Below are 27,998 nucleotides of genomic sequence, written 5' to 3'. Positions count from 1 at the left end.
TTACTGCTGCCTTTGCTTGGGCTTTCAACAAAATCCCAGCACAGACCAAATCACCTTCTTGTAGTCAAAGTATAAACCTTTCTCACAGCTGAGCCAAATTTTCAAGAAGGGGCATCTGCGAGTGGGGATAAGAATGATGGGTTTTGTGCATATCAATTCTATTAGCTCCTGTGCAAGTGACACACTCCATTGCCATTGTGTGTAAACGTTAGCACTCGAGTCGTGTGTGTGCAGGGGGTTGTGGGCACACAAGTGCAGGCTGGGTTGAGGCTCTTTTGAAGATTTACTCCTATTGTGGTATATCCGTATTCATCAGGACAGAAGCAATGGACAGCAGTAGCTATGACAGATTCATTCTGGGTAGAGGTGGCTTATGGGGCAATAAGACCCTCCCCCAAAGGCTCACCAAACACCGGTGATTAATTGAGCCTTGCCCCATGCCTCTATAGCAATGTCTTCCTCCAGGTACTGAAGTGCTAAAGGCGTCTCTCCAGAATTTCTGTTCACAGGGTCTCAATCCCCCCTAAACTCTAGCAATAGTGGGATGGAAGGTTTCCTGGCCTCAAACACATAGACAGGCATGAGGGTAAGCTGATTCTGTCCTTATAATGGTTTATAGTCTCAGATTATTTCCTGAGCCCTGCCATGGTCTCCTCTCTAACATCCTATAAAAATTCCAGGGCCCAGGAGGGGTGGGGTGCCCTCAGGGATCCAGGCTTCAGCCATTGGGCTGAGGGAGGTGGGGAGCCTGGGGGTTCTGCCCTGAGGTGGGGTGGTGGGACTAAGGGCTTCTGCCATGCGGGGCAGCAAGGCTCCAGGCTTCAGCTGCAGGGAGGGGGATCTTGGGGTTTGAGCCCCATGAGAGGTGGGGTGCTGGGACTTGGGGTTTAAGCCCCATGTGGGGGCGATGCAGGGGCTCAGGGCTATAGCCCCACAAGGGGCACCAGGGCTCAGAGCTTCTGCCCTGTGGGGCATGCTGGGTCTTGGGGCTTCTGTCCCCTGAGAGAAGCTGGGGCTCCCCACAGGTTTGAAAATGTTTACCAGAGCACTGCTCTGGACAGCTCTGGCTGAATTTAAGCCCTGCACCTTATCATCTCTCACTCCCACCATGGAACCCAGGTATATTCCCATTATTCTCCCACTAAGGTCAATGAGAGGTGTGCTCACATATCCAAGATGCAAATTTGAGGTTCATTCTTTAAACCAGGCAGTAATTAAACTATTCTGCTTACATCAGTTCTCCTGACTTCAGCATCTTGGGACACTTGCAATTCTTCTGAGTCATCGAAGGTCAACGGATTACACGTGCTGTTTCTATGGCAAAAGGCAAGAAAACTTATTAAATATTCTCTGAAACAGCACAACACAGACAAGTAATCATCATAGTACCCTTCGCACACTTGTCTCCCACAGTAGATTCTTTTCAGTTACTGAGGGACAAACTTGATCATCTTTACTATTTGCAATACAGCACCACCCAGAGGCCCAGACCAAGGCTACAGTCCCATTGTGCTAGTCACTGTACATACATACAGTAAGGGACAGTTCCTACCCCAAAGAGCCTGCAGTGCAAATAGAGAAGATAGGCAAAGGGTAGGAGAAAGGAATCATTGCTACCTCTATTGTTACAGATGGGAAACTGAGGCACAGAGACACTGAAGTGACTAGCCAGGAAGTCTGGACACTTCCAGGAATCAAGCTCAAACCTTGTCCCAAATCCAATGCCTTACTTCCAAGATCTGTTTCCCCTGAGTAAGAGTGAGGACATTCACAGTGAGAGTAAAATACTGAATTGTGTTGTACAAGTCAGATTCCTCTCTGAATGATGGTAATGTGAACCAAAGAAGATGAGTCCAATCCGAACTCAGTAAGTTCAGTTGAGTGTACAGGAGAACCCCTAAGACAAGATGAACACAACAAAAAGGGACAAGTCCCAGATCATCAGCTATATTAGGGGAAGACACACTGCCACAGAGCAGGTAAGTGTAGAACCAAGCTAGCACTTGTAGTTCTGGCAGCCACTGCCTCTCACATAAGCCACGATGTCAAGAGGCACATTCTAATGTCAGTTACTTAGCTAATTCTTGTACAGTACTTTGAAGGTGCCAAGTCAAAATCTGCGCAGTAGCTAGAAAGTCAGATTGGTGTCCAATGAAATAAGACTCTGAGATAGAAAGTCTTGCTATGGTGGTGGGAGGGGGGTAGGCGGTAGGGAAGGAGGGAGGTAGAAATTTGCGTGACTAATCAACCTCCCTTCTTCAGGGGGCCAGCACAGCCTCAAAAGTGTTTGTCACTGGCCAGAGAGTTTGTGAGACCAGGGCAGTTGGGGAATACACAGATTTGGTACATCTCCTCAGCAGCCTTTGTGCATGGGTTTCTTGTGGAGCTGCAGGCAGATTTCAAAGCTGCCCTCCTACCCTGATAGAGGGAAGTGAAATTGATACTGGATCTGGACTGCAAAGTGTTTTATAAATGTGTCATTATTCTGACAATATCACTCAAAATGCTGGTCCATGACAGAATACTTTTACAAGAAGTATCGTCATGATAAAACAGCAAATCTTCTGCACCTATTGGCAATAGCGAGTGAACCAGGTACAGGAACAAACATCTACAGAAAAGTCCATTTTCTAATAAATTCTATAGAACTTTACAGGGGATGATGCTGTTAGAAGGCTGACAGCAATGTGGAGAAAGCAGCTAAGGTCATCAGTAGGGTTTGAATGTGTCATCTTCACCAATGCACAGAAATCCACCACTTTAAAGAAGGAACTCCATTAGCGGGAAGCGATAGTAGGCTTCTATCTTCACTATGGATTAAACATTAGAGGGGCAACACTGTCAGGAACGCAGGTGGCTCCTTGCACGGTCACCTAGTAACCCAATGAGCTTGGTTGGGCCCAATGAACCCTCACTAATTGACTGTGCTCCCTGATTGGAGCCAACATCCCTATTTAAGCCTGGTAGCAATAGTAGCACAATGTCTGCTCAATGCGTTCCATGCCTGCAGTTGTGTCAGACCTGCTTCTTGTACCAGTGCCTGTCTCTGCTCCTGCCCTGCTCCCTGCCTTCCTCAGAACTCTTGATTCCTGGCTCAAAGCACTGGCTAATCTCTTGATTATGACATCTCCTTCACCTTTTGGTTCTGTTCTGGATCCTGACTCCTGTCTCTGACCATTAGCTTGTCTTCTGACCACGCCTCCAGAGCTGCACTCTGATTCTGCTCTGACCACTAGGCCAGACTCCCGTTCCAACCACTAGCTTGCAACGCCTATACCTTGGTGTGTAACAGTTTGAGCAGCCCAGGAAAAGGCAGGAGGCGCCTTTGCCTCGTAGCATGGAACTCCCCTACAGAAAGACCCCAGCAGGACCCCAGTCCACCATTTCAGACATTGTTGGGGAACTACTGGCTCAGGTCGCATAATTCAGTGGGCAGAATCCAGCCCACCAGGCCCAGTAAAAGACCAGGCACTGTCTTCTGTCCCTGCAGACATTACAACAGCTTGGACTAGCCTTCCTGACTGGCCTTCATGCTGTACAGCAGAGCCCCTATGGAAGGACAAAACAGGGCTTCCCACAGCGGGAGCAGGATATGTTCCCATGCTCTCTCAAGCAGGTGAACTGGTCAGTGTAGAGAGGTCAGGACTGTGGCTGCAACTCATTTGTTCTCACCCTTCCCTCAGGCTCAGTTGTTCTCACCAGTGCCCCTGGAGGGGGCAGCCATGGCACTGGGCATTTCTGGTTTGCCCTGCATTAGCTGCATGGCTGCTGTATGAGCAGACAGATGCTAACAGGCAGAAAAACATTCAGGCATCAAGGATCCAACTACTTACCCCAAAGAGGGGGGAGGGGAAAGACTAAGAACATCCTTTGTGCAGCATGAAGTAAACATTAGGGTGTGGCTTACTGGAACTCCAGGTGAGGAGAGGGGCTGCTTTGCCTCATTTAAGAGGCTGCAACCAGCTTAAGCCACAGATAAAAAAAGGCAGCCACAGATTCACCCAATCCAGAATCCTTGAGCCAAACCCACTCCTAGACCCGCACTGAATGACAAACACTTTCCAGGAGTTGCTGAAGTCCTAGGAGCACATGTTCTCCTGAGGCTACCAGCGCAGTGACTGACAGACTGACTCAATAAGGAGCTACAGCCACTGGTGAGTGCCCAGTTTTCTCCCATCCTCTTCCTCGCATCAGGGTTAAGATTTTTCTGTTTATTTTCCACATGCTGCTACATGGAGACAAGTCTCTGTGACACACCACCTCTCTTGGCGATCAGTACATTCAATTTTTAACTCACCCTTTTGTAATGACTTTTTACTGTTTTCTTTAAAATATTTACTGTTAAATGTAATTGCTGGGGTGCCCAGGTTGCTGCAGTCAGCCCAGCCAAGCTACCCCGTGTACCCCAAAAGGATTTACAGTAACATGTTGGAATTGACACTAAGAGCAAACAGGGCAATCACTAGCTAAATGACTCCACTGGAATGGCCACATTTTTCTCACAATTATCCCTTGTGCATATCAGTTTCAGTGGGATTACTGCGAATCACCACCAGTGTGACTGGGATTAGAACCCGGCCCTCTGAAAATAATTGTGTCAATTACAGCTCACTTGGGAGATTCCCACTTGCTTATCACCTCTCAGTCTCAGGGTTTGCTGTTGGAAAATGAGTCAGTATGTTCAACATCTAAAATATTTCTGAACATCTGAAATTAAGCTACGTGAAATAACAATAACTCCACCCCCAGGAGAGCAAGGCACCCAAGGCAGGATGTTTTTGTCACACTGTTTTTTGCTCCTCAGTTACACAAGCATAAATCCAAATAACTCCATCAACTCCAGTGGAATTATCTGAATTTACAATGATGCATCTCAGAACTGTAAAATAGCATCTCATTCACATGTACTATTTTTATACGACACTCTCTGGTGTTACTATTTATGCCTTAGCATTTTGGTGTAGTACGACTAATTTATGATTTCTGTGACAAGAGGGACTTTCAATCTGCCTCCTTTTTATTACGGTAAAATTCCCATCTGTATTGTGACATTAATATGGTTTTAGGCATTTAATTTCCTTCTTTGTTTTTTTTTAAAAGGGGAAATCTGAATCTAAGGATGTGAGCTCAACTAAGCATGTGGTCGCAAATTCAACTAAATGCACCACAGCATAGATATAATCATAAAAAGGAATCTACTGAAGGTATTTCAATGCATAGAACTCCAGGGAGCTACCTAATTCTGCATGTCTCTGTTGCTCTATATGATTCAAATTACTAGAGCATATATTTTTCATTACTTTAAATTTTGTTATTTTATAATCTATTTTTTCACTTTATCTTGTCAAAGCTCATATCCTATAGTGATATACATACAAAGACTCCATTTTGCAAACCTACCTCAGAAGTTACAAATATTCACATAAGTAGCGCCCCCCATGATGACAAAAGGTGGCCAGCTCAGTTCCAAACTTAGTACTTTTAGAACAATATTATTTTGAGTTGGATGAAAAAAAGTATCCAAAGCATGAAAGAAGTGTTGGTTTTTGACCCTCATCTAATGACAAAAAGGCCAAGTAGATTTTCTTCAAACTTTCACTTTTGGGCTGAGGGCAAGCATAAAAGATTTTAGACCTAAGAATAATGATAATGTTTTACACACACATACACACACACACACACGCATAGAGAAATAGAATGAGATTGTTGTCTCAATAAAAATTAATAGCACAGCTAGTGATAATACAATGAGGGATTGGATGATGGATTACCAGCCATCAGTAATAAGATCAGGAGGGATTTTACGAGTCAGCACAAAGGACAAATACAGAGTTTTTTTCTTTTTTTTCATGGGAAACTAGCACTTGAATGGTGGTCACAGCCTTTTGGAAAAAGCACTATTTAATGTAGTTTCGCTGTTGTAGTCATCGGTTTTACATGTCAGCTCCGGCTACACAATGAAACCTGTTTGTAGTGTGATCTATTTTCAAAGATGCAGGAACGAGTGACACTCTGAACGTCCTGAGTGATTTCCACTGAGATTCAGTGAGTGTGTGGTCACCTTCTGAGCTGGCTAATAGTATTTAAGGTGAACACTCTAAGTCTTCTCAGTGTTTGGGATTCCCTCATTGGTCCATAGCCATACTAGTGCAAACCTCAACTGTAGACAAGGAAAGCCATGATTTGCACTAGCTTAGTTTATCCCTGCTTGAATGTAGGATTGTCAATTGGTGCAAATCACAGGTTTCCTTGGGCCCATTCTTGTTCACCCCTACGTTTTACGTGGTTCCTGGCCATCAATGACTAAAACTGAAATAATCCCAAGTAGAGATCATGACCTATAGAAAAAGACATTTCCCAGAGGGAACGAAAAAGATTAGATAATGAGTCATTGCAGAAAATGGAGGTATTTTTAAGCTAGAGGTTGTTAAGGAAGACAGGTGGATTTCCTTGTGACACATAAATTGAGAGAATTTTTTTTCACTCTCAGGAGCTTTTGGAAAGTTAGGTTAGTTTCATTTAACACTTTTCTTAAAAAAGTGTGAACCCAGGGACTCTACAGCTTCTTAAAAATGAAACAGAAGTAATCCTAGCGATTAAAAATGTTTAACCTGCCCAGAGCACTTGAAAAGCTGCAGCCAGTATGCTGTTAAAAGCAAATGTAAATGCCTTAGCATATTTAGAGAGGTTTGTTTTTGGAAAACTTCCTTCATGAAAAAAACTTCAAATATAACTGAAAACTGCAGGGTCAAAGCCTGCTCAGCTTACTCACCTACACAGTCCCCTGGATTTCAAAGGGACAACTCATGTGAGGAAGAAGAGGAGAATCTGGCCCCCAGGCTCATTTGAGGAGGCTTCCTGTGAATATTCCTGGGGTTTACACTCATCTTATTCCTATCTGATGGTCGGTATTTTATATGTCACTTACCCACCTTATTCCCTCTCAAATTCATAGTGTTGTTTTCAAGACGGAATAAAGATCTGACTGCAGATTTACGAGCATGGTGAGTATAAATTTACTACTGCTGAATAATCTCTCTCTCTTCCCCCCTTTCAGTTTGTGACCTAGTCTATGACATCATTCCCTAAGGCGCTAGAACACATTCCCCTGAACATATTTTAGAATGGTGTTGTCCTGTCCAAGCTAGCAATGCACATCTGTTCAGTCATGGATGCTACCACCATATCAAACAACTCGGCTCATGCAAACTTGTAGTATGGTTCAGCCAAAAGATTCTGCACGTGAATTTGCCAGCTGAACTGGGAGTATAACTGTACTTTGCACTCGTATCGAATCTTCCAACTGAGGATCTTAAAGCACTTCACAGTGAAATACCTCTATGAGCGAAGTATTATTGTCTGTAGTTTATAGCTGGGGGCCAGATCCTCAGCTGATGTAAATGCGCAGTTATGTTAACTTCCTCCTGCTGCGGTTCTCATCTGCGGAATGAGAAGCAGAGAACTTCATTGATTTGCCTCAATTCACACAGCAAGAGCACAGATTGTACAGCAGGATCATGCTTATGCCCCACAGATAGGGAAGCATCAGAAGATTCAGGTGATCACTCTGGAAATAACCTGTTCTTGCAAGACTTCTAAATGCCCTGATTGGAAATGTTGTATTAAAAGGGCACTATCATTTACTTATTTTATATATATATCTAAAATCAGATATATAGTATGTAAGAAAGAGATGGCCTGATTCTGATGACACACCCGTTTTACCCAGGTCTTACTCCACTGGGCCAGAGTCTGATCTCTGTCACACTGGTGTAAATCTGCAGTAGCTCCACTGTTGCAACACCAATCCAAGTCAAGTCAGAAAATGGCTGATTGATTTCAGTGCAGTTACTCTGTATTTACACTATTTTAAGCATGAAGAGACAGGCCCAGCACAAGAGCGATGTGTCTGCCATGAAATTTTAGCCTCGTGCCTGTTTTCTATACGCTCTGTTAGCTAAGTTCTTTGTTGCTCTCACTTTCCTCTGGGCACAGCAGAGAGAGGGAAGCCAGAATGTTGCCTGTTCTAGGTCCCTGATTATGGGTCTGGTTCTACTCTGACCCCATCCCTGTCTGATGTAAACGGCACTGGCTGGCTATGGGACCATCTCTATTACCAATTTGCAAGGCACATCAGCTATAGGCCTACTTGCACCTCTGTGCCCCGGTACACCAGCTATGCTGGGTGGTGCAGAGTTGTGGGGAGGTGGTATACTGGCTTTACATCCATAGGGAGCTGCCTGCACTGGGGGAATCCCCATAGGTCAGAGCTGATTTAGAACTTTCTGACTGTCACAAACATTCTGAATTGAAGAAAACATTTCTTGTGGATGAAGGAGAGATGTCACAATCTCACTTCCAAGCAATGAGCTATGGAACTATGACAGTCCAAGACATTCGCTGGTCCAATACCCACTGACATCAATGGAAAGACTTCTCTTGACTCCCATAGGTGCTGGATCAAGCCTTAGCTGAGAGTACCCCAAAGGTAACAAAAAGGGCATCAAACTTATCTAATTTATTGTATTAATGGCATTATACCGCCAAATCCTCTGTGGGTCAAATCCAGTGCTGGAGTAAACGATCACAATTCTGTTGAGGTCAATGGAGCTGTACCCATTTACACCAGAAGGAAATTGGCTGTATTTTTTCCCCAGAGACAGACCAAGATTGGGCTTCTGTTTCCATGGGGCTTCCTGATGGTGAAATGTTTAGACTTTGGGTGCAGGCACATTTCAACAGTTTAGATACTAAAGATGCCACAATTTCATAGGTGGCCTTTGCTCTGCACTATCTGCACTCAAATGTATCGGGGTTTTGGGGCATTACTCTGATCGACAACCAATGGAGGGTATGAAATTTTCAATCTCTGGTGGTGGAAAATTTGCCCAGGTTATTACAAAAATAATTTAAAATGCCACCTTCACTGTTTCTTATTTAATGATTTTGTCGGCATAAAATTAACCTGACGTTTCCTTGCAGGACACCCGGAACTACACGGCTAACCTGGATTATTATATGGGTTCTAGTTCTGTGTTGCCTCCGTACGACAACCCGTTTAACCCCACAGACCTCATCTGTGAAGAAAGTCACACCCAGCAGTTTGCTCAAACTTTCCTGCCAACATTTTTCTGTATTGTATTCTTCATTGGCACAGTGGGTAATGCCTTCATCATCCTAGTGTACTGGCGATACAGATACAGGAAGAGCATCACTGAAAGATACTGCTGCAACTGTCCATTGCTGATCTGCTCCTCATTTTCACTCTCCCTCTCTGGGCAAAAGCAGCTTCACATGGCTGGATCTTTAAGAATGTCATGTGTAAAACTGTCAGTAGCATGTACAAGATCAACTTCTACAGCTGTATGTTATTTCTAACATATATTAGTTTTGACAGGTACATAACAATTGTCCAGCCAAGAAAGCTAAGAACTCTAAGCAAAAAAGGCTTCTGCACAGTAAACTAGTTTGCTTTGGCGTTTGGCTGATTGCAATAGTCTTATGCATCCCAGAAATAGTACACAGTGAATCTAAGCAAGTTAGTGATACAACTACCTGCAAGATAGTATACCCTACCACAGTGACCCGAACCATCGAAGTTACTGTCCTAGCTTTGAAAATCACAATAGGATTCCTCCTTCCTCTCTTCGTCATGGTTACTTGTTATGCTTTTATAATTCATACCCTCCTTCAGGCCAAAAGACCCCAAAAGGACAAATCATTAAAGATCATCACCGTTATTATCATAGCTTTCCTCCTCTCCCAGTTGCCCTACAACGGCATTTTGCTGGTCAAAATCATTGACGCCTACACCAGGGTTATATATGACTGCAAAACCTCTGACAACATTGACCTTGGATTCCAGATAACTCAGAGCATCGCCTTCCTTCACAGCTGCCTGAACCCCTTCCTCTATGTGTTTGCTGGGAAGGGATTCCGTAAAGCCCTCTTTAAAACTCTGGAGGATGCAATTCACCGCACTGGTAAGATCCGAGAACAGAGCTCTTCCATATATGATAGCCAAGAAGGGAGCTCAAAATGGTCTGGATTGCTGGGGCCATCAAAAATCAGAAGCTCACTTTGAGTATGCACCGAAATTCCTCACTCACACTCAACTTCTGCCAAGCTCCTTTCAAAGTTAATGGGAGTCTGGCTGGAGCAAGGAGTGCAGAATGCAGTGCTCTGTAAGTGAGTTTTGCCCTATGAAAGAAAAAGAAAGATCCCACTCAACAAAGTGAATTAGCATGTTCATGAGGGGCTTGAGCCAATGATCCTTCAAAGTATTGAGAAGTCTCAACTTCTGCTGAAGTCAGCAGGAGTTGAGGGTGCTCAGTGCCTCCCCCGGAGTGCTGAGCAGCTTCTAAGATCAAGCCCTAGACTTGTGAGCAGAGTGCTGCTTGCCCTGCCTTTTTAGCTTAGCTGAGTGAACCACACTGAGTTCAGGCTTTGGCTAAAGCAGTGGAAACTTTATGTATGATAGACAGTGCACACACTTCTCAAACAGCAAACTACATTGATAATTACCCATGAGGCACTGATTAGCTCCTCACCACTGTTCTTCACATATCCCTCAATGTGGGGAAAAACTGAAAGACTGAACTTCAAAATACCCAACTTTGTTGAACGTCACTTTCATCATTACCTTTTTGTCAGCCCTTTGAATTCTCAAGTCTCCCTAACAGAAATAATGGCTTTTATACTCTGTGGTATTTCGTGAACCATGTGCCACGGACTCACAGATCGTGCCCCCTCGTGGCCTCTTGCGGTCCGTGGGGGGTGTCCCTTTCAGTGCAACCGCCCTTCTCAGGGGTCCACTCTCTCTTGGGGTCTGGCCCCTCCACCTCCTGGAGCCGCATCTCTGAGCCTTAGCATGTCTGTCTCTCACCATGGGCCCATCAGGGAGTCCACGCGCTCTGGACTCCCCAGGCCTCCTCACCCCCAAAGGGGTTGATGAAACCCTGTTCTCTAGACCAGAGCGACTCTCAGCCAGCATAAAACAGGAGGGTTTATTGAGAGTTTAACACAGCACAGGAAACTTTCAGGGCCTCAGGCCTGGCCTCCCTCAGCACAGAACATCCCAGTCTTCCCTGCATCCAGGTGGACTCTGCCTGTTTCCCCTCTCCAGCCCAGAGCCCCCCTTGCTTCCCAGCTGGGCCTCCGATATCCCCGGCCCCAAGCCCCGCCTCTGTCCATTGTCTTCTCTCCAGGTAAACAGGGTCGTAAACAAAAAGGCCTGGGTCTCCTCTCCTCTCAGCCCTCTTCTGGCCTCTCTGGCTGGAACCGGCTGGTCAGGTCACCGGGGTCTCCTCTTCGCAGCCCATTGTCCTCCCACTGGCCAGAACTGGCCGTGTCTCCTGAGCTGGGTCTCCGGGTCACCAGTTGCTGGGGTCTCCATCCTCCAGGCCATCGGCCAGGGTCCCGAGTTCCCCCTCCGGTCCTCTGTAACAACAAACTCTCTCTCTCCTCACCTCGTTAAACCAGTAACACCCGGGGACACTGAGTCCCACTCCCTTTGCATGCAACCCACTGGAAAACACAGAAAACCCAAGAAAACTCCCCTACTTCATCCCTCCATGTTCCTGAGTTAATTGACACATGATGATTTTGAGTGTTCTGAAACCTAATCTGTATTTTCTCATACAGAAAGATTGTGACCTGGTCATGCTACTTTGCCTATGAGTCACTTCTTGGATCTCTTTGTATTGTCATCGGAAGGTTTTTGAAGCAATGATAGAAATAGATCAATTAGATTCCAGGCTATGTGACTTTGGCATAATTTGGACAGAAAGGCTTAGAAAAACTGCCTCATTTGGGTGGACTTATCTAGACTGGATCAAACCTGCTCAGGTGTGGTGCTTAGATTTTGCTTGTAATTATTCGAACTGGGAGCACTGGGTGTTGGGAGTCTGGAAGGACAGGAAACAGGAAGGAGGGGGGAGGAGTTGAGGATGCTGTGTGAGAGCTATCGAGAGTACAGCAGCGGGTTGGTAAAGAGGTTTCCACTTTAAAAATAAAATCCTGTTGAAGTTTGTTAGTACCTATAGAAAGGAATCATTCTCGTCATTTGTATCCTTCGAGTTTTTATTTTTGTGTGATTGCTGTGGTTTAAAAGAGCCAAAGCAGAAAAAAGAAACATGGCCCTTTCCCATTCTTTAGTGTCACACACGAGAACTGCTGGTTTTTTCTGCCAATTATACACCAGATTCTGCCACTGTAAGTTGCATTGGGAGAAACCTGACTCTGCAAGAGCTTCCATTGATTTCAGTGGAGCTACTTACAGAGTAGACAGATCAAGACTAATTTTACATCTGTAACCAAAAACAGCATTTTTTTGTAATAGGTATTACAAGTCACACCATTTTTTAAAACCCACTTAAACATTTTAAACCTAAACTGAATATCAAAAAAGTATATTTGTTGCTTAAAAGTCTGAAATAAGATAAGAATGATCCATTAGTGATACCTATCTATAAGGTCTGAAGAACTGCATAGTTGTATTTTCTTATAAATTTTGAGTTGACAAAAAATGTGTTTTTCCCCATTGAAAATTTTGATTGGTTTTTTTTTTTTTCATATTTATCAAATATTTTCAGGGGGGAAATCCAAACTTTTCAACAACAACAAGAAAATGTTTTTTAGTTTTCAGCCAATTACATTTTATTTTTTTTTGACGAAAACATCAACATTTTTAATATTGCAAAGGACCCCATCTTTTGTTGAACCTTTTTTTGATGGAAAGATTTTGACCACACCTATAGAACAAGCTGGCTTTTGAGCAGTCTCTGCACAGTATTGAAACACAGAAACCTTCACAGGAACATGTTTAGAAAGTACTGTACATACTTTGTTTTATAACTATTGCATAGCTTTAATGGGTGTTCAAGCAGTGGTACTTTCAGTGCTTTCATACACATATGAATAATAGCGTTACTTAAAAATATAATTAAAAATAACAGCATATTTTCAAAGCTATGGAAAATCACTACCATCATAGATGACAGGTGGTTCAACAGTCAAGAGATAAAATACTCTTTTTGAGATAAAGCTGTACAAATCAAAAACAAACAAACAAACAAACCCAACAGCAGATTGTGTTAGTTTATCTCAGCTAAAAGTCAGATCATAACAGCTGGTCAAATCCTGCAATCCTTACTTAAGCAAACATCCATTGGATTTTGAGACGTTTTCCTGAGTTAGGACTGCAGGATTGGATGCGGTAGGGGCATTAACTACAAGAAGACAATCTGGACTCAATTAGCTGAATATAATCATGCAGTAAATTGTGTTGTTTGCCATCTCAGAGTTTAAGAGGATCGAAGGATGGAACAATGTTACAGAATCACGGGAAACTATAATTAACAAAATCTGAAACTCAGGGCACTGAACCAAATTTTAAGCCCTTTTTCTTCATAGCCAGTCTAACAACGTCTACAAGCGATGAAACACTCCTTATTTCAATCTCTACACTCAAACTCTACCTAGCTACAGAAGATGTTAGCAAATATCAGTACATAGATAGCACAGTTTCTCACTTTTATCTGCCCTCTGATAGTTTCCTTATGAGAGTTGCATCGAGTCATAGGAATAAGTACCTGGAATTGAAAAATCAAAACAGAACTTGGTTTCAGAGCTCCACCTCTACTCTAGGTTTGGAAGACATATATCTTCCTGGGAGCAACAAGAGAAGTTTTTCCTGAACTGCAGTTGGCATTTCTGAGCCTTTTGCTGGTGGTTGCCACCCTATTGCAAAGGGAGAACATTTGTACAAGTGATACAGTGGGAAGCCTAATACCTCAAACTAGTTACTGTTGGACTTCTATCAATCACTGGAGAACTTTAACTCTCCAAGCAGGAAACTGCTGAGATATTCCATTTATCCCTCTCACCTGTGATGGAAGATGGACTTGAACTTATAACTGCTTGGTGTGAGAGCATTTCATGTGCAAGGAGAATGGATTGTTTAAACATGTAGATTTCTTACTTCACAGTTCATGGGATTAACGTCTGGTAACAAGCTTGATGGCCCAAGTCAGCAATGCACTTAAGCACATGTTGAACTTCTGTGAGATTAACCATGTGCTTTAGTGCTTTGCTGAAGGGTGCCTACATTCTTTCATTACTGACACATCCTTATCTCCAGCTGTGTATTAAACAAAAAGAATGAAACAAATAAAATGTAAGAAAAGCAAGTTTACTGGCTGTCCCTCAGATACCGCAGAATATGTTCTAAGCAGAAAGTCTGGGATGTACACCTTAACACGTCTTCACCAAACATGGACACTCCACCTGAGAAGCAGATCACATCAGGGAACAGGCCACTCAAATACCCTGAGAGAATTTCCTTCAATACAGATATAAAATCTACTCCAACCACACACCCCTAGTTGTCACCCACCACCCCATCGTGGAACCCATAAGGGGGAACATCAAATATCTACAACCCATACTCAATGGGAACTCCATCCTGAAAGAAATCTTTCCTGAACCTCCTCTTTGGGCCTTCAAACAAACCCCTTACATCTCCAAGCTCATCATGAGAACAGCTCCCCACAGACCAGGACACACCAACTCCAAGTGGCACCAAACCCTGCCAGAACAACAGGTGCAAAACCTGAAGACATATTCCACTGCTACAATGATCAACACCCCCACAACAACACACCTTTTAGGATCCCTGGGTCCTACTCATGCCTATCACAACATGTGGTATACCTCACTCGGGGCACGCAAATCCCCAACAATAACTATGTGGGTGACACCAGACAATCACTAAACTCTTTTATGAACTCAGACAGGAAAATGATAAAAGACAAAACATGCTTTTCCCAAAGTGATTACTCCATATCTGATCTATCAGTCCTCAAAGGAAACTGCACAACATCTTCCAAAGACGAGCTGGGATCTTAAATTCGTAACTTTGCCTGATACTGAAAATCATGGTCTTAATAAAGAATTTGGATTTTATGGTTTATTACAACAATTGTAACCCTTTTAACCCCTCTTTTTGATCATTGACTACAGGGGGGTTAATGGCCCACGTCATCTTGAATGGACCCTTAGAATATGTGCTAACACTGTATGTTAAACAATCTGTTCAATCTTGTATTTAGCTGTGATAATCTGAAGGCCTTTCCCAGACCTGAAGAATAGCTCAGTGTAACCTGAAAGCTTGTCTCTCACCTACAGAAGTTGGTCCAGTAAAAGATATTACCTCACCCATCTTATCACTTACGTTACTTATCATGCTAACATTGTTCATACTGAGATATGGATTTTTAAGGAAAAAAAGATTTATAGAACAAGTGAAAATGAGCAGCTGTTCTACTAAATGTCACATGGTGCTCTGTCCTGGGGATTTGGGGGGTAATTAACCCAGAAATTCACATTGTCAGTGAACAAGCAAACTACATACGTGCCAACTTTGAGAGCCTAAGGCTATATCTACACTACGGACCTTACATTGGCACAGTTGTACCATAACAGCTGTGCTGCTGTAAGGTCTCGTGTAGCCGATCTATACTGGCAGGAAAGAGCTGTCCTACTGGCATAATTAAACCACCCCCAACGAGTGGTGGTAGCTATGTTGGCAGGAGAGTCTCTCCTGTCAACATAGTGCTTGTACACACCGGTGCTTTTGCCAGTGAAACTTACGTTGGTCAGGGGTGTATTTTTTCACACTTTAACACTTTGTCAGACTGCCTCACTACAGTGATATATTTCACATCTATATACCGTAATTAGATCCTCAGCTCATTGTCTTGGCACAGTGTCTCCACTGGATTTGGTCTGACAGATCATTGTTTAGAATCAAGAGAAATCATCTGAGCAAAGAGCTAACCATGATCTGTGCTATACTGATACACTGTAATAGATTCATTATTTGTCATCAAAAATCAACATTTGCAGCAGATATCACACCATTCCCATAGTTATTTCCTACTCTAAGTACAGGGATGACTGTGGTACCTCAGAGATTACTGTTTGGTAACAAATGGCAAATGCTGAAATTGAATGATAACTAGGAGAAATGTTTAGCTTTATTCATAATGTTAGTTTTTATCTAAGGTGAAATAACTAGTAAAATTAAGGGTCGTCTGACAGAGTTTAAGTAGCTCTTTTGAAGATATACTGCTATTGTGGAATATACATATTCATCAGGACAGAAGCCACGGATGGCAGTAGCTATGACAGATTCATTTTGGGTAGAGGTGGCTTATGGGAAATAAGCCACTCCTCCAAAGGCTCACCAAACACCGGTGATTAACTGAGCCTTGCCCCCTGCCTCTATTGCAATGTCTTCCTCCAGGTACTGAAGCACTAAAGGAGTCAGAGCCCCCCCTGAATTCTAGCGACAGTGGGATGGAAGGTTTCCCCCCAGACGGATGGGTAAGCAGAACAACAAGATGATTCTCCCCTTATTATGGCTTAAATTCCCATAGATTATTTCCTGAGCCTCCCATGGTCTCCCCTCTAACATGTTATAAAAACTTGAGAGTCCATGAGGGGTGGGGTGCCCTTAGGGCTCTGGGCTTCAGCCATTGGGCTGGGGGAGGTGGGGATCTTGGGGCTTCTGCCCTGTGGTGGGGTGGTGGGACTAGGGGCTTCTGCCCTGCGGGGCAGCAGGGCTCCAGGCTTCAGCTGTAGGGAGGGGGATCTCAGGGTTTAGCACTGTGATAGGTGGGGTGCCTGGACTCAGGATTTAAGCCCCATGTGGGGGGATGCAGGGGCTCAGGGCTCCAGCCCCATGGGGAGTGCCAGGGCTTGGAGCTTCTGCCCTGTGGGGTGTGCCGGGGTTGGGGGCTTCTGCTCCCTGAGAGGAGCTGGAGCTCCCTGCAGGTTTGAAAATGTTTACCGGAGCACCACTCTGGACAGCTCTGGCTGAATTTAAGCCCTGATCCTTATCATCTCTCACTCCCACCAAGGAACCCAGGTATATTCCCATTATTCTCTCACTGAGGTCAATGAGAGTTGTGCTCACGTATCCAAGATGCAAATTTGAGGTTCATTCTTTAAACCAGGCAGTAATTAAACTATTCTGCTTACATCAGTTCTCCTGACTTCAGCGTCTTGGGACACTTGCAATTCTTCTGAGTCATCGAAGGTCAACGGATTACACGTGCTGTTTCTATGGCAAAAGGGAAGAAAACTTATTAAATATTCTTTGAAACAGCACAACACAGACAAGTAATCACCATAGTACCCTTCGCACACTTGTCTCCCACAGTAGATTCTTTTCAGTTACTGAGGGACAAACTTGATCATCTTTACCATTTGCAATACAGCACCACCCAGAGGCCCAGACCAAGGCTACAGCGCCAGTGTGCTAGTCACTGTACATACATACAGTAAGGGACAGTTCCTACCCCAAAGAGCCTGCAGTGCAAATAGAGAAGATAGGCAAAGGGTAGGAGAAAGGAATCATTGCTACCTCTATTGTTACAGATGGGAAACTGAGGCACAGAGACACTGAAGTGACTAGCCAGGAAGTCTGGACACTTCCAGGAATCAAGCTCAAACCTTGTCCCAAATCCAATGCCTTACTTCCAAGATCTGTTTCCCCTGAGTAAGAGTGAGGACATTCACAGTGAGAGTAAAATACTGAATTGTGTTGTACAAGTCAGATTCCTCTCTGAATGATGGTAATGTGAACCAAGAGATGAATCCTTCAAAATCAGTCAAGTTACAGTTGGGGTGACAGGAAAACCCCTAGACAAGGTTGAACACAACAACAAAGTGGACAAGGACTGCAAGATATTAGCTATTTAGTGGAAGACACCGCATTTGCCAGCAGTAAGGTAAGTCTATACTGATACCAGCTTCACTCATCTTGATGTTCCTGCACCACAGCTCTCCTCTCCCTACTACGCACATGGTTATGAAAACATTCTAATGTCCAGTTTCTTAGTGAACGTTTTTACTGTGTTTTGAAGATGTAGGATAAAAACCTGCGCAAGCAGGAAGTCAACTTGTCACTATGACTAAAGACACTGAGATAGAAAGTCTGCTCTGGTGGGTGGTTGGGGAAGGGGAGGGAGATGATTGTGGTGACAACAACCTCCCCACTTCACGGGGCCAGCACAGCCTCAAAAGTGGTTGCCACTGTCCAGAGAGTATGTGAGACTAGGGTAGTTGGGGAATACACAGATTCAGTAAATCTCCTCAGCAGCCTTTGTGCATGTGCTTCCTGTGGAGCTGCAGGCAGATTTCAAAGCAGCGCTCCTATCCTGACAGAGGGAAGCGAAATTGATACTGGATCTAGACTGCAAGGTGTTCTATAAATGTGTCATTATTCTGACAATATCACTCAAAATGGTGGTCCATGACAGAATATTTTTACAAGAAATATCTTCAGGATAAAACAGCAAATCTTCTGAACCTTGGAAATTGTGAATGAACCAGCAACAGGAATATTTGGAACATCAAATTATCATAGACTCAACCCTCCCATCCCCATATGCTTCTCTCCATTACATGCTACAGCGAGTGGAGTGGAACACCTGATAGTTTGTGCAAAAAGTGGTGCAGTAAGGGAAGAATAGCCTCTGCATCAATTTCACATACCAAAGTAACCTGTGAAACTGGGTTGGAGGCTGTAGAGAGGCAGAGGAAAAGGAGCCTGAAAGCAGCCTGTCTGCACCATGTTCCCCACTGAAAGTCATAGAACACACACGGAGAGTTCCATGTAACTTAATGCTACTCTAAGCTGTATTTACTTTGCCTATGTACTCCATTGCCTCCAGCAGAGGTGTTACAGGAGCCAACAGTAATGTGCCAACTAGGCAAATTATGCTGCCATTTTTATGGGAAAGTCCTGTCGATTTTAATATGTAAGAAACTAACAGGGTATTATAGAAATTTCTTCAAAAACTTAAAAAATGTAATAGAGCATCATCTCTCTTTATGGTTTTCTGAACCATCCTGCAGAACTGTATAGCAAGGATTTCACTCTCTCAAACACTCTATAGGCCAGTTCCAAACAGCTACAGAAAAGTTCATTTTCTATGAAATTCTATAGTACTTTACGATAAGGAGGATGAGGGGCTAAGACTCGCAGCAGTGCAGAGAAAGAAGCTAAGTGCAAGAAATTCCACCACAGGTCATCAGTGGGTATGAATGTGTCACCTTCACCAGTGCACAGACACCCACCACTTTAAAAAGGAACACCATTAGCGGGAAGCGGTAGTAGGCTTTATCTTCACGATGGATGAAACACTAGAGGGGCAACACTGTCAGGAACTCAGGTGGCTCTTTGCACAGTCGCCTAGCAACACAATGAGCTTGGTTGGACCCAATGAACCCTCACTGAGTGCCTATACTCCCTGATTGGAAAGAAGAGCCAACAGATCTCTATTAAAGTCTGATAGCAACAGTAGCACAGTGTCTGCTCAATGTGTTCCATGCCTGCAGCTGTGCCAGACCTGCTTCTTAAACCAGCCCTTGTTCTAACTAGTGCCTGTTCCTGCTCCTGCCCTAGTCCCCGCCTCCCTCAGAACTCCTGTTTCCTGACTCCAAGCACTGGATAGTCTCTTGACTACAACACCTGCTCTGCCCTTTGATTCTGTTCTGGCTCCCAACTCCTGTCTCTGACCATTGGCTTGTTCCCTGAACACACCTCCTGATCTGCTCTCAGATTCTGCTCTGATCACTAGGCCAGACTCCTGTTCTGACCACTAGCTTGCAACACCAAACCTCGATGTGTAACAGTTTGAGCAGCCCAGTAGATGGTAGGAGGGGCCTTTGCCCCCTAGCGTAGAGCTCCCCTACAGAAGGGCAACAGCAGGAGTCCAATCCGCCTTTTTGGACATTGTTGGGGAACTGCAGACTCAGGTTGCAGAATTCAGAGAGCAGAATGCAGCCCTCCAGGCTCAGTACAATACCAGGCACTGTCTTCCCTCCCTGCCATTCTCACATCCACTTTCTAAATGACCAAGCTGCTTCTACCCATCAAGTTCAACAGCTATGATGCCAAGTTTCAGAGGTACCTTAACCAATGTCATCTCCAGTTCATGTTACAGCCACATTTGTACCCCACGGATCAGTGCTGAGTAGGATTGGTACTAATCTGCTCACCACAGAGGCCCTGATGTGGGCATCTCCACTCCGGGAGGGGTCCAGCCCTCACTTTGAACACTTGGACTACTTTGTACAGGCAATAGCTCTAATTGAGAACGTACTGCAGAAGCTGCTTTGCAGGCCCTCTGGCAGGAGCCTGGGTCTGTTGCCAAATATGTCTGGCTGCAGATCCCCACTGGAATGAGGCTGTTCAGGAACACCATTTCTGGCAGGGCTTCAACAACCCTATCAAAGATGAATTAGCCAAGGTGGAACCTTCCGATAGCCTGAGAGCTTTAATTGGTCCGTGCATTAAGACTGATGATTGGCTAACGAAGCGAGCCCAAGAAAAATGACACCCACAGGGCAGAATTCTACTGTCTCCTGGGGCCCCAGTTGTCCTGCCAGACACTGAACCGATGCAAGTCGACCTGCCTAGCCCCACCTCTCTGCCGATGAAAAGATTCATAGTCGGGCATTGGGGCTATGCTGGTACTGAGGCACGTTGCAGCCAAAGACCAGCCCAGCTCCGGGTGAGGAAATGCCCGAGCCGAGCCCCAGTAAGGGGCTAGAGTTGGGTCTGCACTCCACTCCTCCTCTCAGCAAATCACATTGCTACCCGTCCACCAGAATTTGGCAGCCTCTAGCACACATGTCAAGTGGCTGGAAGAAAGCAGACATTTACACAGCTTGGACTAGCCTTCCTGACTGGCCTTCATGCTGTACAGCAGAGCCCCTATGGAAGGACCAAAACAGGGCTTCCCACAGCGGGAGCAGGATATGCTCCCAGGTGCTCCAAGCCAGATGAACTGGTCAGTGTAGAGAGGTCAGGACTATGGCTGCAACTCATTTGTCTTCACCCTTCCCTCGGGCTCAGTTGTTCTCACCAGTGCCCGTGGAGGGGCAGCCATGGCACTGGGCATTCTGGTTTGCCCTGCATTAGCTGCATGGCTGCTGTATGAGCAGACAGATGCTAACAGGCAGAAAAACATTCAGGCATCAAGGATCCAACTACTTACCCCAAAGAGGGGGGAGGGGAAAGACTAAGAACATCCTTTGTGCAGCATGAAGTAAACATTAGGGTGTGGCTTACTGGAACTCCAGGTGAGGAGAGGGGTTGGTTTGCCTTATTTATGAGGCTGCAACCGACTCAAGCCACAGATGAAGAAAAGGCAGCCACAGATTCACCCAGGCCAGAGTTCTGGAGCCATATCACCTCCTAGACCCGCACTAAATAACAAACACTTTCCAGGAGTTGCTGAAGTCCTAGGAGCACACGTTCACCTGGGCCACCAGCGCAGTGACTGTCAGACTGACTCAATAAGGAGCTACAGCCACTGGTGAGTGCCCAGTTTTCTCCCATCCTCTCCCTGGGCATCAGGGTTAGAATTTTTCTGTTTATTTTCCACATGCTGCTGCAATGGAGATGAGTCTCTGTGACACACCACCTCTCTTGGCGATCAGTACATTCAAGTTTTAACTCATCCTTTTGTAATGACTTTTTACTGTTTCCTTTAAAATATTTACTGTTAAAAGTAGTTGCTGGGGTGCCCAGGCTGCTGCAGTCAATCCAGCCAAGCTACCCCTGTGCATCCCAAAAGGATTTACAGTGACATTTTGGAATTGACACTAAGAGCAAACAAGGCAATGACTAGCTAAATGAACTCCACTGGATGGTCACATTTTTCTCACAATTATACTTGTGCACATCAGTTTCAGTGGGATTACTGCGAATCACCACCAGTGTGATTAGGATTAGAACCTGGCCCTCCGAAAATAATTTTGTCAGTTACAGCTCTCTTGGAGATTCCCACTTGCTTAGAAGCTTTTGAACAAACAAAATGCAGCAGAAAGGGGCACATTGTTAAATTTTGTTGGGTAATGACAGATAGTATTGGAAAGGGTCACATCACACTTCTAGTTGTTTAATTGACAGGATTCTCACTGCTGTATTTTCTTTCAAACTGCAGAATTGCAGACAAGCATCCAAAAGTGGATCAAATTGATTCTGATGAAGTAGTTGGCTCTGATTGACTTAACGGCCATTCTGCTGCGTCACCTCTTAGTCTCAGGGTTTGCTATAGAAAAATGAGTCACTATCTTCAACATCTAAAATATCTCTGAACATTTGAAATTAAGCTTCTTGAACAACAATAACTCCCCCGCACATGATAGCAAGCTGTGGCATGTTACATACACCTAAGGCAGGATTTTTTTGTTACACGCAAACGTTTTTTGCTCCTCAGTTACACCAGCATAAAGCCAGATAAGTCCATTGGCTCCAGTGGAATTATCTGAATTTACAATGATTCATCTCAGAACTGTAAAACAGCATCTCATTCACATGTACTATTTTTATACGACACTCTCTGGTGTTACTATTTATGCCTTAGCATTTTGGTGTAGTACGACTAATTTATGATTTCTGTGACAAGAGGGACTTTCAATCTACCTCCTTTTTACTACTGTAAAATTCCCATCTGTATTGTGACATTAATATGGTTTTAGGGATTTAATTTCCTTCTTTGTTTTTTTAAAAAAGAGGAAATCTGAATCTACGGATGTGAGCTCAACTAAGCATGTGGTCGCAAATTCAATTAAATGCACCACAGCATAGATATAATCATAAAAAGGAATCTACTGAAGGTATTTCAATGCATAGAACTCCAGGGAGCTACATAATTCTGTATGTCTCTGTTGATTATATAATTAAAATTACTAGAGCATATATTTTTCATTACTCTAAATTTTGTTAATTTGTAATCTATTTTTTCACCTGATCTTGTCAAAGCTCATATCCTGTAGTGATATACATGCAAAGACTCCATTTTGTAAACCTTCCTTGGAAGTTACAAATATTCACATAAGTAGCCCCCCCCATGATGAGAAAAGGTGGCCAGCTCAGTTCCAAACTTAGTACTTTTAGAACAAAATTATTTTGAGTTGGGTGAAAAAAAGTATCCGAATAATGCACAAAAGAAGCGTTGGTTTTTGACCCTTGTCTAATGACAAAAAGGCCGAGTAGATTTTCTTCAAACCTTCACTTTTGGGCTGAAGGCAAGCATAAAAGATTTTAGACCTAAGGATAATGGTAATGCTTAATATATATATATATATATATGTACACACGCACGCACACACACACACACAAGCGGAATGAGATTGTTGTCTCAATAAAAATTAATAGCATAGCTAGTGATAATACAGTGAGGGATTGGATGATGGATTACCACCCACCAGTAATAAGATCAGGAGGGATTTTATGAGTCATTGCAGATGAGAAACACAGAGTTTTTTTCTTTTTTTTCATGGGTCACGGCCTCTTGGAGAAAGTACTATTTAACGTAACTTCACTGTTGTGTGCATCGGTTTTACGTGTCATCTCCGGCTACACAATTAAACCTGTTTGTAGTGTGACCTATTTTCAAAGATGTGGGAATAAGTGACACTCTGAACGTCCTGAGTGATTTCCAATGAGATCCAGTGAGTGTGTGGTCACTGTCTGAGTTGGCTAATAGGGCAGGAAACATCCTTGCACCGGCCCTGCCCAGAGGGAATAAAAAAGATTAGATAACGAGTCATTGCAGAAAATGGAGGTGTTTTTAAACTAGAGGCTGTTAATGAAGACAGGTGGATTTTCTTGTTAATTGTGACACACAATTTGAGAGAATTTTTTTTCACTCCCAGGAGCTTTTGGAAAGTTAGGTTAGTTTCATTTAACACGTTTTTAAGAAAAGTGTGAACCCAGGGACTCTACAGCTTCTTAAAAATGAAACAGAAGTAATCCTAGCCGTTGAAAATGTTTAATCTGCCCAGGGCACTTGAAAAGCTGCAGCCAGTATGCTGTTAAAAGCAAATGTAAATGCCTTAGCATATTTAGAGAGGTTTGTTTTTGGAAAACTTGCATTACAAAAACAAAGCTGCAAATGTAACTGAAAAATGCAGGGTAAAATCCTGCTCAGCTTACTCACCCACACAGCCCCCTGGATTTCAAAGGGACAACTCATGTGAGGAAGAAGAGGAGAATCTGGCCCCCAGGCTCATTTGAGGAGGCTTCCTGTGAATATTCCTGGGGTTTACACTCATCTTATTCCTATCTGATGGTCGGTATTTTATATGTCACTTATCCACCTTATTCCCTCTCAAATTCATAGTGTTGTTTTCAAGACGGAATAAAGATCTGACTGCAGATTTACGAGCATGGTGAGTATAAATTTACTACTGCTGAATAATCTCTCTCTCTTCCCCCCTTTCAGTTTGTGACCTAGTCTATGACATCATTCCCTAAGGCGCTAGAACACATTCCCCTGAACATATTCTAGAACAGTGTTGTCCTGTCCAAGCTGGCAATGCACATCTGTTCAGGAATGGATGCTACCACCATATCAAACAACTTGGCTCATGCAAACTTGTAGTATGGTTCAGCCAAAAGATGCTGCACATGAATTTGCCTGCTGAGCTGAGAGTATAACTACTTTGCACTCCTATCAGATCTGCCAACTGAGGATCTTAAAGCACTTAACCGTGAAACACCTCAGTGAGCTAAGTATTATTGTCTGTATAATTATAGCTGGGGAGCCAGATCCTCAGCTGATGTAAATGGGCAGTTATGTTAACTTCCTCCTCCTGTGGTTCTCGCCTACGGAACGAGAAGCAGAGAACTTCATTGATTTGCCTAAATTCACAAGCAAGAGCATAGATTGTACCTCTGCTCTATCTGCACTCAAATGTATTTGGGTTATTGGGCATTACTCCGATCAATAGCCAACGGAGGGTATGAAATTTCCAATCTCTGGTGGTGGAAAATTTGCCCAGGTTATTACAAAAATAATTTAAAATGTCACCTTCACTGCTCCTTATTTAATGATTTTGTCGGCATAAAACTAACGATGTTTCCCCGCAGGCCACCCAGAACTACTCGGCTAACCTGGATTATTATACGGGTTCTAGTTCTGTGTTGCCTCCGTACGACAACCCGTTTAACCCCACAGACCTCATCTGTGAAAAAAGTCAAGCCCAGCAGTTTGCTCAAACTTTCCTGCCAGCATTTTTCAGCATTGTATTCTGCATCGGCACAGTGGGTAATGGCTTAGTCATCCTTGTCTACTGGACATACAGATACAGGAAGAGCATCACCGACAGATACCTGCTGCACCTGGCCATTGCTGATCTACTCCTTGTTTTCACTCTCCCTTTCTGGGCAAAAGCAGCTTCACATGGCTGGATCTTTAAGAATGTCATGTGTAAAATTGTCAATAGCATGTACAAGATCAACTTCTACAGCTGTATGTTATTTCTAACATGCATTAGTTTTGACAGGTACATTACAATTGTCCAGGCCATGAAAGCTAAGAACTCTAAGCGAAAAAGGCTTCTGCACAGTAAACTAGTTTGCTTTGTTGTTTGGCTGATTGCAATAGTCTTATGCATCCCAGAAATAGTATACAGTGAATCTAAGCAAGTTAATGATACAACTACCTGCAAGATGGTATACCCTGCCACAGTGACCCGAACCACCAAAGTTACTGTCCTAGCTTTGAAAATCACAATAGGATTCCTCCTTCCTCTCTCTGTCATGGTTACTTGTTATGCTTTTATAATTCATACCCTCCTTCAAGCCAAAAGATCCCAAAAGCACAAATCATTAAAGATCATCACCGTTATTATCATAGCTTTCCTCCTCTCCCAGTTGCCCTACAACAGCATTTTGCTGGTCAAAATCATCGACGCCTACACCAGGGTTATATATGACTGCAAAACCTCTGATAACATTGACCTTGGATTCCAGATAACTCAGAGCATCGCCTTCCTTCACAGCTGCCTGAATCCCTTTCTCTATGTGTTTGCTGGGGAGAGATTCCGTAAAGCCCTCTTTAAAATTCTGGAGGATGCAATTCACCGCACTGGTAAGATCCGAGAACAGAGCTTTTCCGTATATGATAGCCAAGAAGGGAGCTCAAAATCATCTGGAGTGCTGGGGCCATCAAAAACCAGGAGCTCTCTCACTTTGAGTATGCACCAAAATTCCTCACTCACACCCAACTTCTGTCAAGCTCCTTTCAAAGTTAATGGGAGTCTGGGCGGAGCAAGGAGTACAGAATGCAGTGCTCTGTAAGTGCTTCTTACCCTATGAAAGAAAAAGAAAGATCCTCCTCAACAAAGTGAATTAGCATCTTCATGAGGGGCTTGAGCCAATGATCTTCCAAAGTATTGAGAAGTCTCAACTTCTGCTGAAGTCAGCAGGAGTTGAGGGTGCTCAATGTCTCCTACTGGAGCGCTGACCATCTTGAAAGATCAAGCCCTACACTTCTGGGTGAAAGGCAGTGACATCATTGAAAAGAGCCAGAGAAATAGTATAACGCTGACTGGAACTAGAACTGACGAAGGAGCAGATTTAAAAAAAAAATCTTTTACAACTGTAAATATCCAACCCAGCTGTGGCAATGAACAATCTGAACCAGCAAGTGATTTAAGGGAATGATCAGATGTGGTCATGGAGCTCAGTTACTGTAGTCATGGAAATAGGTAAGACATGGTGGCTGCTTCACCCTATGCCCCATTCCCATCCATACCAACTGACTGAAGCCAGGGGAGGAGTTAGGCCAGTACTTTTTTCAGTGGGAGTTGCAGGTGCTCAGTACCTGTCAGGATGAGGCCTTAATTGGTTGATGTTTGTATAATGCTTCATAAATGAAAAATGCTGCAGATTGTTACGGTCATGTCACTGGCAGCTTTTCAAAGTCCGTTTTCTGTAACCAGTGAAAGTAGGGTTGCCAACTTTCTACTCACGCAAAAGCAAAAACCTTGCCCTGCCCCTTCTCCGAGGCCCTACCCTACATTCCTTCCATGCTCTCTCTCTCTGTTGCTTGCTCTCCCCATCCTCACTCACTCATTTTCACTGGGCTGGCTCAGGGACGGTTGTGAGGGCTCTGTCTGGGAGTACAGACTCTAGGGTGAGACTGGGGGTGAGGCGTGTAGGGTATAGGATGGGGCTGCAGGCTTGGGCTGAGGGCTTTGAAGGATGGGAGGGGGATCACGGCTGGGGCAGGGGCAATGGGAGGGGGTCAGTGGTGCAGGCTCCGGTCAGCACTGACTTTAGGCGACTCCCAGAAGTGGCAACATGTCCCCACTCTGGCTCCTATGTGGAGGTGACCAGGCAGCTCTGCGCATGGCCCTATCTGCAGGCGCCACTCTGGCAGCTCCCTTTGGGTGTGGTTCCCAGCCAATGGGAGCTGTGGAGCCGGCGCTTGGGGCAGGTGCAATGCGCAGAGCCCCCTGGCTGCCACTACACCTAGGAGCTGCACAGGGGACAAACAGCTGTTTCCAGGCACTGCAGGGAGCCACAGCAGGCAGGGAATCTGCCTTAGCCCCGCTGCACCGCTGATCGGACATATAACGGCCCGATCAGCAGTGCTGACTGGAGCCACCAGGGTCCCTTTTCGACTGAGTGTTCCGGGTGAAAACCGGACACCTGGCAACCTAAGGTGAAAGCTGTTTTTAGTCAGAGTTCAACATTTCTCACAGTCAGCTCCAGAATCATCTAGGGTCTATTTCTGCACTCACTGACATCATTTTAAATTCAGAGTAACTTTGGCCACTTCACCAGAGCTACTCCAGATTTACACAGTGTAAATGTGCCCTGAATTTGGCTCTCCCATTGCTTTTTTATTCAGTCTCTGATTTGTAAGTGTAGCCTCAGTGAACATAGATTTAATTTTGTTCCACTCCAAAGCTGCTACATTGCCAGAACAATGAACATATGATGGTTTCTTGCTGGTCTTTTTATCGCAAATGTAGGCCTTGTGGAACTGGGTTGATTTAGATTCTTTTTTGTAGGTTTTTGATTTTAGAGTGAAACTATGTGCATGGTTTGTACCGTAATGCTTTGATGTTAGGCACTTGCACTATATATACACATAAATAAACATTGCATCATACAGCACAAT

General features: G+C 44.2%; 2 protein-coding genes and 1 pseudogene across 4 annotated transcripts in view; 2 read left to right on the top strand and 1 right to left on the bottom strand.

Annotated features, from left to right (window-relative positions):
* Positions 1-1,258: 1,258 nt before the first annotated feature.
* FYCO1 (FYVE and coiled-coil domain autophagy adaptor 1) overlaps positions 1,259-27,998 on the bottom strand; it is a 161,004-nt gene continuing 134,264 nt past the window's right edge. For 2 of the 3 annotated variants that reach the window (XM_075062510.1, XM_075062512.1), the window contains one exon: positions 17,026-17,125. In XM_075062510.1, the coding sequence (XP_074918611.1) occupies positions 17,026-17,125 (100 nt within the window). Of the gene's footprint in view, positions 1,315-17,025; positions 17,126-27,998 lie in introns of those variants that run through there. The other variant, XM_075062509.1, reaches the window with a different exon arrangement.
* LOC116838158 (C-C chemokine receptor type 9-like) lies at positions 8,845-10,188 on the top strand (annotated as a pseudogene).
* Positions 19,201-26,167, top strand: LOC116838180 (C-C chemokine receptor type 9-like). Its single transcript, XM_075063384.1, has 2 exons — positions 19,201-19,281; positions 24,956-26,167. The coding sequence occupies exons 1-2, from the start codon at positions 19,201-19,203 to the stop codon at positions 26,165-26,167; spliced, it is 1,293 nt and encodes a 430-aa protein (XP_074919485.1).

Source organism: Chelonoidis abingdonii, chromosome 2, assembly GCF_003597395.2.
Source record: "Chelonoidis abingdonii isolate Lonesome George chromosome 2, CheloAbing_2.0, whole genome shotgun sequence".
Lineage (NCBI taxonomy): Eukaryota > Metazoa > Chordata > Testudines > Testudinidae > Chelonoidis > Chelonoidis abingdonii.
The sequence above is the reverse complement of the archived record's forward strand: the minus strand, read 5'-3'. Positions and strand labels throughout refer to the sequence as shown.

Coding starts and splice junctions, on each gene's coding strand:
- LOC116838180 (XM_075063384.1), top strand. CDS start 19,201: ATGGATGAAACACTAGAGGGGCAACACTGTCAGGAACTCAGGTGGCTC. Junction 19,282..24,955: donor CTAGCAACACAATGAGCTTG/GTTGGACCCAAT, acceptor GTTTCCCCGCAG/GCCACCCAGAACTACTCGGC.